The sequence below is a fragment of the Lytechinus pictus genome, chromosome 17 (genome assembly GCF_037042905.1).
Source record: "Lytechinus pictus isolate F3 Inbred chromosome 17, Lp3.0, whole genome shotgun sequence".
Lineage (NCBI taxonomy): Eukaryota > Metazoa > Echinodermata > Echinoidea > Temnopleuroida > Toxopneustidae > Lytechinus > Lytechinus pictus.
In genome coordinates, this window is record NC_087261.1 from 17,159,216 (window position 1) to 17,173,173 (window position 13,958).

The 13,958-nt window shown below is 37.4% G+C and overlaps 1 protein-coding gene across 3 annotated transcripts in view; it reads left to right on the forward strand.

Moving 5' to 3' along the window:
* LOC129280187 (plexin-A4-like) overlaps window positions 1-9,648 on the forward strand; it is a 48,832-nt gene extending 39,184 nt beyond the window's left edge. For 2 of the 3 annotated variants that reach the window (XM_064112263.1, XM_064112264.1), the window contains exons 35-36: window positions 214-354; window positions 8,289-8,464. In XM_064112263.1, coding sequence (XP_063968333.1) covers window positions 214-354; window positions 8,289-8,375 — 228 coding nt within the window. In that variant the 3' untranslated portion in view covers window positions 8,376-8,464. Of the gene's footprint in view, window positions 1-213; window positions 355-8,288 lie in introns of all 3 variants that reach the window. The other variant, XM_064112265.1, reaches the window with a different exon arrangement.
* Window positions 9,649-13,958: the final 4,310 nt, after the last annotated feature.

The following is a 13,958-nucleotide window of genomic DNA, read 5'->3' on the forward strand; positions in this document are numbered from 1 at the left end:
CAACATCCGCCTTTGATAAAATCCACCTTATGTTTCGTTGGACTTTCTCCTTGATGAATATTCAGGTGGGCCTATCAAATATAAAATGACTGGAAGCGATCGAGAAAAAAAAATCGCCTCAAATGGGAGCAAAGTTGCTAATGGGAAAATGCCTAAGCTCAAACCAATATCGTATACGTTCATTGTTTTTTATTCATGCTCCGCTAATATCAGAGTGAATCAAACCATCTACCCTACTACAATGAACATCCGCTACAGCGACAGATGATGTCTGACTACTGCTCCCTGATATCAAGCCAACCAAAGGTCAAGTCAAGACTCAAGTTAACAAGAGCCTGTTCATCCATCACAAAGGTAAGTTGTTATTAAGGAATACTTCCTTTTTTGTCTCACCTGCATAGCAGAGTGAGACTATAAGCGCCGCTTTTCCGACGGCGGCGGTGGCGGCGTCAACATAAAATCTTAATCGAAGATTAAGTTTTTGAAATTACATCATAACTTAGAAATTATATGAAGCTAGCTCATGAAACTCGAACAAAAGCTTAAGAAAGTATTACTAAACATCCTGCCTGAGTTTCAGGTCACATGACTAAGGTCAAAGGTCAATGGGTCAATGAACTTAGACCATGTTGGGGATATCAACTTCAAAATCTTAACCGAAGGTTAAGTTTTTGAAATGACATCATAAGTTAAAAAGTATATAGACCTAGTTCAGAACACACGAGAAATCAAGTATAACTAAACATCCTGCCGGAGTTTCAAGTCACATGAACAAGGCCAAATGTCATTTAGGGCCAATGAACTTTGGCCAAGTTGGGGGTATATGTTGAATTACCATCTTAACTTTAAAAAGTCTATTGAGCTGTTTCATGAAACATGGACAAAAGAGTAATCAAGTATCACTGAACATCATGTGCGAATATCAGATCACATGACCAAGATAAAAGGTCATGTAAGGTCAATGAACTTTGGCCAAGTTGGGGGTATTTGTTGAATTGCCATCATAACTTTGAAAGTGTATTGGTCTAGTTCATAAAACTTGGACATATGAGTAATCAAGTATCACTGAACATCCTGTGAGAGTTTCAGGTCACATGACCAAGGTCAAAGGTCAGTGAACTTTGGCCATGTCGGGGGTATTTGTTGAATTTCAATCATAACTTTCAAAGTTTATGGATCTGACTCATGAAACTTGGACATAAGTGTAATAAAATATCACCAAACATCCTGTGTGAGTTTCAGGTCACATGATCAAGGTCTAAGGTCATTTAAGGTCAATGAACTTTGGCCATGTTGGGGGCATCTGTTGAAATAACAACATAACTCTAAGTTTATTGGTCTAGTTAATAGAACTTGGACATAAGAGTAATCAAGTATCACTGAACATCATTTGCGAATTTCAGGTCACATGACTAAGGCAGTAGTTATGGTATAGACCTCATACCTATTTGACCCGGTCATGACCTTTGACCACACGACCTTTGACCCATGCCCTTTGACCACATGATCTTTAGTCCGGTCAGCCTTTGACCTATAGCCTGTCAGCCTTTGACCTTTGGCCCGGTCAGCCATGACCTTTAGTCCGGTCAGCCTTTGACCACATGACCTTTGACCCATGCCCTTTGACCACATGACCTTTAGTCCGGTCAGCCTTTGACCGCATGAACTTTACCCTGGTCAGCCTTTGACCACACGACCCGATGGGTTGACCCAGACTTCCGGCCAGCATGTCACCATGAAATGGTATTACGACACAGTTACGCAACCACCGGGATGTCATAGAATTACCCTTATTGCACCCTACGGTATTGCACCACCGTTGCGTCATCGCCGCGTATGGATGACTTCCGGTCGACCTTATCACACGATGCAGCGACGTTGCACGGGCATATGATACGATGCACAAAAAGACATCTATACAGTTTCTTATTTAAAAAGTTATCATTCTCCGCCTACAGCGGATATGTCAAGCGCCTCGCATGACGTCACCAGTTACGCAAGCACCGTGATGTCATATCCCAGGGAATTACCCTTTACCCGGTATTGCACCACCGTGGCGCAATCGTCACGTATAGGATACGATGCACAAAACAGACGTAAGATTTCTGCACAGTTTCCTATTGAAAAATTGATCTTTCTCCGCCTATATACCAGCAGATATGTCAAGTGCCTCGCATGACGTCACCATGAAATGGTGTTAGCGACGCAACCACCGTGATGTCATCCCAGGGAATTACCCTTATCGCACCGTATCGGTATTGCACCACCGTGGCGCAATCGTCACGAATAGGATACGATGCACAAAACAGACGTATGATTTCTACACAGTTTCCTATTGAAAAAGTTATCTTTCTCTGCCTACCAGCAGATATGTCAAGTGCCTCGCGGTTCACGAATCAATCACCCCAAAAATCCGTAAGCTATGATCCGTAAGAATCCGCAAAAATCCGTAAGAATCCGCAAAAATCCGTAAGAATCCGTAAGAATCCGTAAAAATCCGTAAGAATCTGTAAAAATCCGTAAGAATCTGTAAGAATCCGTAAGAATCCGTAAGGATCCGTAAAAATCCGTAAGAATCTGTAAAAATCCGTAAGAATCCGTAAGCTAGAATCCGTAAGAATCCGTAAGCTATAATCCGTAAAATTCCGTAGGAATCCGCAAAAATCCGTAAGAATCAAAGTACCTTCGCGTGCGTTTTATGATTACGTATAATTACAAGGTTGAACGTTAATTTTCTTCATTTCCCAACAAATAATCATCGAGTCAGCATGAATACGTTGGATATGTCCAACCGTTACGCTTGTTCACGATGCGATAAAACTTTTAGTAGGAAGTATGATATGCAGAGGCATGAACAAAATGAGCATGATACTGGAGAAGAAACGAGTGAAGATGAAGACTCCGACCCACCCTCTCAAATGCAAAGAGTTGAAGAATCCAACGATGATTCCGAAACGAGTGTATCAGAAAACGATGGACACGAATCGTCAATGACAGCAAACATGGAAGAAACTGAAGACAACCTCGCTTATCGAGGATGGTTAGAGCAAGCCATGACGGCCACCAAGGACTTGAGAGACGAAAAATATCAGAAATACATCTCAGAAGGAATGGAAGAAGAAGACGCTAAAGCAAAGGCTCACGTGAAACTAATGTGGGCAGTCAAACGCATCTTTTTCGATCTTTACTCTCAGTTCTTGCAGCAGAACGTGTACCTCGAAGACGCTGACATCTATCATGAAATCGTGTCCGATCTCTCGGAAAGATTAAAGAATGGCATGGAATTCCGGAAAGCCGTACCGAGAGTGTTCTAAAGCCAGGCATGGTTCACAATTCGATGGTTTATTCCAGTATCAAGGTGACGATGACGATGATGATGGTGGAGAAGAAACGGAGGGTGAAGATGGAGTCTACAACTAAAGGCACAAACATCAGCTTGTCGAATAATAATAATCCAAGAAAACGCCGTCAACATAAATGACAGTTTGAACTTCATTGTGTTCATATTTTTTAATGCCATCCATAGACATGTGTTACAATCCATTAAGTTAAGCGAAGAAATAGAAAAACGAGAACTTCACTTTAATATTAACAATGAACAGTTAACAATTAGTTTGTTATTACAACATAATTTGAGAACAAAACTTACATTATTTTACCTTTGTATCAAAATCTGCTGTTTATACAGTATCTGAACCTATCTACATTGAAATGGAATAGAATAAATGATAAGAATAAAGAATCATCCTTGACTGTATAGTGTTTCATGTTATCACCATCTGTACTGCGGATGAATGAAGTTGATTTAAAGGAGTCATCTACTGGTTTCAATATAGTATACTTTTTGCGAGTCAGAGAGCCGGGCAGTTAAAATGAAAAGTATGGAAATATGAACAAAACAGTATGAAAAAGTCAGAGAGTTTTGATGGGGAAAAGTCTGGAATGAGTAGAGCCTGAGATGTCACTATTATCATGAGTATAATCACATGTTGGATTACCAATAATTGTTGTAATAAGAGGCAGAGAGAGAGTCGGTTTTCACCTAGCTTTCCAATAGGATATCCCAAGTTCAATGACGCGCGTTGGCCGTGCATGGGGTGATTGATTCGTGAACCGCGAGGCACTTGACACATCTGCTGGTAGGCAGAGAAAGATAACTTTTTCAATAGGAAACTGTGTAGAAATCATACGTCTGTTTTGTGCATCGTATCCTATACGTGACGATTGCGCCACGGTGGTGCAATACCGATACGGTGCGATAAGGGTAATTCCCTGGGATGACATCACGGTGGTTGCGTCCCTAACACCATTTCATGGTGACGTCATGCGAGGCACTTGACATATCTGCTGGTATATAGGCGGAGAAAGATCAATTTTTCAATAGGAAACTGTGCAGAAATCTTACGTCTGTTTTGTGCATCGTATCCTATACGTGACGATTGCGCCACGGTGGTGCAATACCGATACGGTGCGATAAGGGTAATTCCCTGGGATGACATCACGGTGGTTGCGTCCCTAACACCATTTCATGGTGACGTCATGCGAGGCACTTGACATATCTGCTGGTATATAGGCGGAGAAAGATCAATTTTTCAATAGGAAACTGTGCAGAAATCTTACGTCTGTTTTGTGCATCGTATCCTATACGTGACGATTGCGCCACGGTGGTGCAATACCGGGTAAAGGGTAATTCCCTGGGATATGACATCACGGTGCTTGCGTAACTGGTGACGTCATGCGAGGCGCTTGACATATCCGCTGTAGGCGGAGATTGATAACTTTTTAAATAAGAAACTGTATAGATGTCTTTTTGTGCATCGTATCATATGCCCGTGCAACGTCGCGTCGCTGCATCGTGTGATAAGGTCGACCGGAAGTCATCCATACGCGGCGATGACGCAACGGTGGTGCAATACCGTAGGGTGCAATAAGGGTAATTCTATGACATCCCGGTGGTTGCGTAACTGTGTCGTAATACCATTTCATGGTGACATGGCTGGCCGGAAGTCTGGGTCAACCCATCGGGTCGTGTGGTCAAAGGCTGACCAGGGTAAAGTTCATGCGGTCAAAGGCTGACCGAACTAAAGGTCATGGCTGACCGGGCTAAAGGTCAAAAGCTGACCGGACTAAAGGTCATGTGGTCAAAGGGCATGGGTCAAAGGTCATGTGGTCAAAGGCTGACCGGACTAAAGGTCATGGCTGACCGGGCCAAAGGTCAAAGGCTGACAGGCTATAGGTCAAAGGCTGACCGGATTAAAGGTCATGTGGTCAAAGGGCATGGGTCAAAGGTCGTGTGGTCAAAGGTCATGACCGGGTCAAATAGGTATGAGGTCTATACCATAACTACTTAAGGCCAAAGGTCAATGGACTTTGGCCATGTTGGGGATATTTGAAGACCTCACTTGCAAAAGGGGTTGGGTCCATTTTTCATGAAATTTGATTTGTTGGTCTCAATGTATAGATTTTTAGTAGCTCTATAAGATGGTACCAAAGAAAAGTTGAAATTCCTATTTAAAAGTGATCAAAAATTGCAAAGAAAAATCCCTTTTTTCAGAAGGGGTTAGGTCCATTCCAGTTTAGTTGCAAATAGGGTTAGGTCCACACCGATTTTTTTGGAAAAGAATATTAAAAAAAATATGAATAAAGGTAGATTTCTTTTATACCGAATTTTATGTTGTCATGGTAGGGAATCTTAAAAAATTATTTTCGCATAAGAATATGCAATATAGGAGAATTAAAAAAATTATTTTCTTGGAGTGGACCTAACCCCTTTTGCAAACAAACTCTTCTGAAGAGCCCATTTGTCAAAAGGGGTTAGGTCCATTGTTCATAAATTTTATTGTTTTCTGTCTCAAAACCTCAAATTTTTTGTCGCTTTGATGAAAACAAAGAAAATTTGAAATTTACATGAAAACGTGAATAAAAGTGGCAAAGAAAAATCACTTGTTTAATCATTCATTTCAGTTTACTTGCAAAAGGGGTTAGGTCCACAATGATAATTTTTAAAAGAATATATAGAAAAAAAATGAAGACAGGTAGATTTCTTTTATACCCAATTTTATGTTTACATGATAGGGTAGTACATCATCACAATTTAGTTTCTCATAAGAATATTGCAGTAAGTGAGAAAAAAAAAATGTTTTTTCTCAGAATGGTCCAAAGTGGACCTAACCCCTTTTGCAACTAAACTCTTCATTTGTTGAATAACCTTCATAACTCTGAAAGTGTATGGATCTACATGTAGTTCATAAAAATTGGACATAAGAGTAATCAAGTATCACTGAACATCTCATGCGAGTTTCAGGTCACACGACCAAAGTCAAAAGTCATCTAAGGTCATGGAACTTTGGCCATTTTGGAGGTAATTATTAGATTGTTGTCATAACTTTCAAAGTTTTAAGATATAATTTATATAATGCGGATATAGGGGTAATCAAGTATCATTGACAAGTCTTAGGTCGCATGATCAAGGTCAAATGTCATTTATTGTCAATGAACGTAGTATTTTATCATAATATGAATGGTGTTTTTTTAATAATTATTTTATAGTAGTTTTCAAAGTCAGCACTGCTGCTATATTGAATCGCGCGATGTAGGTGAGACAGCCAGAGGCGCTCCACTTGTTATTCTTTATACTCCGATTGTTTTGACACACCCAGCCAGAAAGGGAGGAGCAAGGTGGGGATGGGGTCTCAGCAAAATTGTACGCACGTGCATATTCAAGTTTTTAAAACCACTCTTCAAACTTACAGTCTAAATTTAAATCATTTTGTCCGTTCCGCCATCCAACCTTTTAAATGACCTCTTTATTGACAACACAGCGCATCTCGGGTAAAACATTTCTATACTGAGAATAAAATACTTGGGGCGATTTGGTGAACCAAAAACATGCCTACATTGGGCCGTGATCTCAAAGCAATCCCTTGGTCAACCCTGGTTTATACCGCACATGCATGGAGTGACATTTGCAACCTCATTCATCACGGATAAATAGTTAAGTCATGAGGTAAAAAATTGTTCCAAAATGAACCGTTTTGTTTCAGGAAGGCAATGATAATGATATAATGAGCATTCGACAATTCCAATGCAACATTCGTTAAGTTATCTTTTTGATAAATAAAGAGTTTGTTGCAAAAGGGGGTAGATCCACTTTGGACCATTCCGAGAAAAATCGTGTTTTTTTTATCTCACTTATTGCAATATTATGAGAAACTAGATTGTCATGATGTACTACCCTATCGTGTGAACATAAAATTAGGTATAAAAGAAATCTACCTGTCTTCAATTTTTTCTATATATTATTTTTCTTCAAAAATTATCATTGTAGACCTAACCACACTGAAATTAATACAATCTCTTTTGAAGAAAAGAAGTGTTCTTTCTTTGGCGTTTTCATTCACGTTTTGATGTGAATTTCAAATTTTCTTGGGCATCATCGGAGCATGGACCTAATAGGTCCATGATCGGAGCGACTAAAAATCAATAGGTTTTAAGACAGAAAACAATAAAATTTATGAAAAATGGATCTAACACATTTTGAAAAATTGACTCTTTAGAAGAGTTTTGTTGCAAAAGGGGTTAGGTCCACTTCAAGAAAATCATATTTTTTATTCTCCCATATTACAATATCATGTGAAATTAAATTTTCATGATACCCTACCATCGACCATGTGTACATAAAATTGGAAATTATAAAAATCTACCTATCTTCATATTTTTTAAATATTTTTTTCAAAAAAAAAAAACTTTTGTGTACCTAACCCCTTCTGCAACCAAACTAAAATGGACCAAACCCCTTTAAAAAATGTTATTTTTCTTTGCCATTTTTGTTTACTTTTTAATGGGAAATTCATCTTTTCTTTGGTATCGACAACTTAAAGTCTAAACATTGACACCAACAAAAAATCTAATTTTAGGGAAAATGGACCTAACCCATTTTGCAACTAAGCTCTTCAAATATTAAAGGAATGGGATTGAATCACTCATTTCTGACAGGGGCCGCGGAACCGGGGGGCTGGGGGGGGGCTTCAGCCCCCCCCCCACCTTTTTTCCAAAACCGTGTACAAAAATGTAAAAATTACCATATGCATGTGATTTTTAGCATGGTCAGCCCCCCCCCCCACTTTTGGCTCAGCCCCCCCCCCCCCACTTTGAAAACCGTTCCGCGGCCCCTGTCTGAGGTGTGTAGATTAAAATTATAATCGCGTCTAGAGAGGCCCTTGTTTAAATACAATGTTGAAATTTATTCATATTTATTTTCATCTTTCATTTAATCACATTCATTACAGGAGTTCAAAGGTCATTTCAGTCATCTTTCGAATTTGCTGCACCTTTACAACCTCACCAAGGATGACGTAGAGGGCCTCTTGAATTAAAGTGCATGAAAAGACCTTAATTTCATCCTTCAAGTACTATCATTAAGGCGCCAATCAAATTAACATCCGCGATCGGCACCACTATGTGGATGTTGGTAATGGGAGGATCTTAAGAAATAGTTGTATTATAACTAGGACGACCCAATCATACCTTTTCCAAGTTCAAGCTTTTCGTGGTCTTAGTAACCAAAATTTTATTTCACTACTTGACAAATAAAATAACCCTTATAGGCCATACGATTTAGATTAATACATACCGTTAACAACAAGTGTGTATTCTTCCAGTTTCTGCCTTGGGATTAACAATGAAATTCATTTGTTCTTTCTACTAATGTCATCAAGCATCTAAGTATTGGGAACTTCTCCCTGGCGTGACATTATTTAGGAATAGGGGGTAGCTTAAAGAATTACAAGATAAAAGATTCATTTTGTCTAATAATTGTTAAATAACTTGTACCAAACAAGAATTTTCATAGTATTTAGTCATGCCATTTGTTGTTTGACCAGTGTAAAATGTGATTGTGTACATGTAGATGTAAATGTAGATGTATGCCTGAAATTTCCATCTGTTTATGTCTAGAATTTGTATTATCCATTTGCATTTTATGATGCTTGTATTTTGTATTGTTTTATGTTATACAGGGCCCCCGCCGGCCCAAGTACAACAGTATTTGACTACTGATAGGGTGGTAAACTGCCAATTCGTCTACTGCCAACTCGTCCTCTCATCACATAGTCTAATTTCATTTAGTCTATAACCATTCCGTGCATAAAAATTTCGTCTAAAAACCATTTGGTCCAATAATAATTTTAGTCCAATAATCACTTCGTCCAATCACCATATTGTCTATGACCATTTCGTCTAGTAACCAGTTGGTCTAATAACCCATTTCCTTTGCATTCATGTCACCCAAGTAACACCAAGTCCATTCAAACCAAATGTTATATGGGCTACGTGGCTATTGGACCAGCTGTTTATTAGACGAAATGACAATTAGACCATGTGCATAGTGAACGAACTAATGGTAGCCCAAATGATAGTAGATGAGTTGGTAATTGGACGAATTGACATCAGACCAATTCGAAATAAACCGATAAGGATACCTTGTTCAAATGATACGTAAAAGATAAATAAATAAATGAATGAATAACTAAATAATAAAATTGTGGAATCTCATAAACTCTGCAAATTATCAACTTGTATAAACAGCTACTTACTTAAGAGTACATTAAAAACGATATAATAATAATGGGGATGATGATAATAATAATGAAAATAATAATAATGATAGTAATGATAATGATGATAATTAATAATAATGATGATAATAATAATTTTAATTTATAAAGCGCTATTTCCGGAGGATATAAAGCGCCGTTAATAGCATAATACAAGTTAAGGTTTAAAGTTATACAGGTGTGTTTTAAGATATATCAGATTCCATTCAAATTGAAATGAAGAAAATGTGCTACGAGATCGTGATCTTGCACAATACGTAATGCAAAACTTCTATTCCATCACTCATGTATTTACCATCCGATGTTTGAATAATCTTTAAAAATCTTTAGTTTTCTTGATTCTGTCTATTAATCTATAACACCTTAAATAGAGTGGATATATTGTTTTCATTTATAATTCACAAGCCCTCAAACAAAGATTTCCGTACCAGTTAACATTTCAATCGTTTGTACCATTAACTATTAAATTTAACGGGTAAAAATGGGTGTATCATATCATTTTGTAATGTTAAAACTGATATTAGTAATATTGGTGTAACTGATCGTGTAGCGTTCTCTTTCTTACATATTAATGTATGAAAATTAGTAGTATTAGAAACGCGGAGTAATTACATGGTATATATAAGTTTTAATACTATAATAATCCAAAATTTAGGAATAGAATATTTGTTAATATTTTAGTGATGTATGTTCGAGTCAATGAATTATATTACGCAGGTCTTAAAATGATATGTAGCGTTCTCTCTTTTTTACATATGGAAATATAAAAATGGGTAGTATTACTAACGCATGGTGGTTACATGGTAAGTTGAATAAAAGTTAACGCTTTTAAAATTAAGAATTTAAGATTTGTATATTTATATTATAGATATCCTTTATGATGTATGTTCGAGTCAATGGGTTATGTTATGAAGGTCTTAAAATAAATGTGTCTATATCATAAACAAAACGCATATCTTCGCATGGATCGTGGTCTAGCCACTAATCGTCTTAAACACATTAACACAAAAGTAGATTTTTTATAAACGGATAAGTGTATCATAGCCAATGAAACAGGCTCTTTATGGCTTCATAATTATATCTGTATATTGTATGGAACTGTCCTCATCGTGGCAGATAAAGAAAAATCATTGTTTAAAAAAAGAATAATCAATTTTAATTTCAAGAGACATACTTTTTTCAATTGTAATTTCGTACACATTTTTATTGAAGATTCTCGCAATGCACGTGGTGATCATAAAAATACAATGATTTGAATATAATTTCCTTGGTATTTATACTGATTATTCCATTCTAACTCGTATTATTATTAAAACATAAACTAATAGATATATATATATAGCTTGAAAGTTGTGTAAATGTTTGAATTGAAAATTGAGTATAACACCTCGCATGAGAGGGTTTGTGAGGCTGCGGGTAAATGGCTGTGTGTGAGAGAGAACACACGTGTGCATGCTTGTGACCACAATTGAACCGAGGACATAAACAGACTCTTGAGGAGCATACGACCCTGCATGCGATCCCATTTTAAGCCGTCTAAAATTATACGCTTTTCCGTAGAAGAGCAGAGTGAAGACCTCGATTCAAAAGATAAAACCAGAGATGTGTTCGGTATAATAATTAAGTTTCATAATGATCATTGATGTACGAGATTCTTCGTGACTCGTAACGTGTATAAACTGTCCAAAAATTGTTGGCATTAAATGTAGAGTGACAAATCTTTATTCAAACAAAGTCCTCGATTCCTAGCATAAATGTGAATGTGTGTATGTTGTGGGGGTATAATAAAGTGCGTTTATGTTTGTCCTAGAAATAGAGTGAGGAAGACACAGAGACAAATCCAGGGGAAGAGATAAAGAAAGAGGGGAAGAAAACAATACAGACCCAGAAAATGTTTGCAATTTAACACTTATATCAACCTTTTTTGGAGTATAAACTTGTACCTTAAATGGAAATGGGTGAAAGTTAAGCTTTTTTGTTTTTATTTGCACCAATAAATGCTCGTCTGCACCCTCAAAGGTGCAACTTTTCACCTTTACAGGTGCTTCATACTTGAGGTTATGAAAGGTTTAACCTTTCAACTTTATTATACGGTTCAATTCTGCATCATTAATTTATAGCTAACTGCACCATTAAAGATTCAAAATCAGCATAATTGCACTCATTATACAGTAACCCCTTGTTTGCTGCTGTAAAACCATTTTGGTTCAAATTTGAACCCATATTTCTTAGTGTGTACAGACATAGAAAGTAGAGAGCCATCAATAAGTAAAAGCAAGTATGGGAGGAAGTACATGAGAAAAGGCCGTTGCAGAGAGGGTACGGGGTAACGGCAGCGAGAGAAGGGAATCAATTTTAGATGAGACAAACATTTAAACTGTTGACTACTGAGTTATATAGAGTATGTATAGTGTGCACTGGGTCCGCTTGTTTCCAGTAGTAAAGGAATAATCATATTCCACCTGAACGGTTGGCTTTATACCCTCACAAACAAGAGGTACAAAAGGCCCAGATCCATTAACATCACTGTAAAAAATGAAGTGCTAATTTAGCACTTACAGTGCTTGTATAGTGACTGCACTACGAGTGCTGATTTTCTAGTTCAAATTTGAACTAGAAAATCAGCATTCGTAGTGCAGTCACTATACAAGCACTGTAAGGGCTAAATTAGCACTTCATTTTTTACAGTGATGTTAATAACGGTGGTTGTTTTTACTTGCACGCTGTAAGCAATTTTTTTTCGGATAATGTACATACACTTGCACTTCACCAGTACGAAAATACGGTTACACTTCGTAATTCCGAAGGTTCGTAATTCCGAAGGTTCTTTATTCCGAAGGTTCGTAATTCCGAAGGTTCTTTATTCCGAAGGTTCGTAATTCCGAAACACGTAAATTGCCTATACCTCGATGTTCGTTAATCCGAAAACGTAAAAGGGTTCGTTAATCCGAACATTTGTGGCGTTATTCCGAAGGTTCATTATTCCGAAGGTTCAATAATCCGAAAACGAAATAAGGTTCGATGTTCCGAAGGTTCGTTAATCCGAAAACGAAATAAGGTTCGTTGTTCCGAAGGTTCGTTAGTCCGAAAACGAAATAAGGTTAGTTAATCATTTAGTTTTCGGACTAACGAACCTTCGGAATTACGAACCTCATTTCTTTTTCGGATTAACGAATCTTCGGAATAACGAACCTCATTTCGTTTTCGGACTAACGAACCTTCGGAAATACGAACCTTCGGAATAACGAACCTTCGGAATATCGGAACCTTCGGAATAACGAAGCTTCGGAATTACGAATGTATGCGCGAAAATACACTAGACGGTGGCCTGTACCGTTTCCAGAAGAAGAAGAAGAAGAACATGAAGAAGGTATCACCTAACGCCGGGACAATATACTTCAATTGACTTTTTTGTCCTTTTAAGTGTAATCCTTTTTAGCAAAGGTTTCCAGACTAATAATTGACACACTTTTTTGAGAAACGGGGTAATGCAATTGTCATCAACTAAATATGCATATAACTACAGAGGAACCAGTCACCGTTTTGCGAGAGCTTGAGAGGAACAAAAAATAAAGGGTGAAATTTTTGAAGAAATCACTGCATTAATGGCAAAAAAAAGTTACCTCAATGATATAACGGAAATTTCTCGATAATTATGTACATTAAAAAACAAAACAAAAAAGAATAAAATATGCACAAACACACACGTGCCCACACCCACCCACCACACATACAAATGTCCAGCTTGGCCAACTATGAAATAACCCATAATTTAAGGGGAAAAAAACACTATCTATAGCTTTATTTAGATTATCAAAGAGGATTTTTGTTTACATTACACTTTAAACCGATAGTTCCCAGTACCATCACGTCATATTACCAAATAAGCTTCCGACACCTTTACTTTTCAGGATGAATGAAGGGTCACGATATTCATATTTCCCTACTGCAATAAAATAAGGAACATAACATTGAATTAACTCAACTGTGGCGAGGCATTTATGTGCCTCTGTTCATCGTTTTGTTTGATTTACGGAAATTAAACCTTTTGTAATATTTGGGAAACGATGGAGTGATGTGAATGATTCAGCGAAGCCTATTATTGAATAAAAATACTTATGTGCGTCTGAATGGATATTAAATGGTGTTATATTCGCAACATTATGTAGTTGGAGTAAAGCAAGAGAGAATAAAAGAAAACCCCTGAGTAGTTACGTGATACGGAAATTAACGGATTTGAAACCGTACTAAGTATGGAAATCAACTAATTATAGGCATACTGCTGTCGTGTCCTCATCATTAACGCTTAATTGTATAATACAAATGGTTCGAGTACAAAATAAT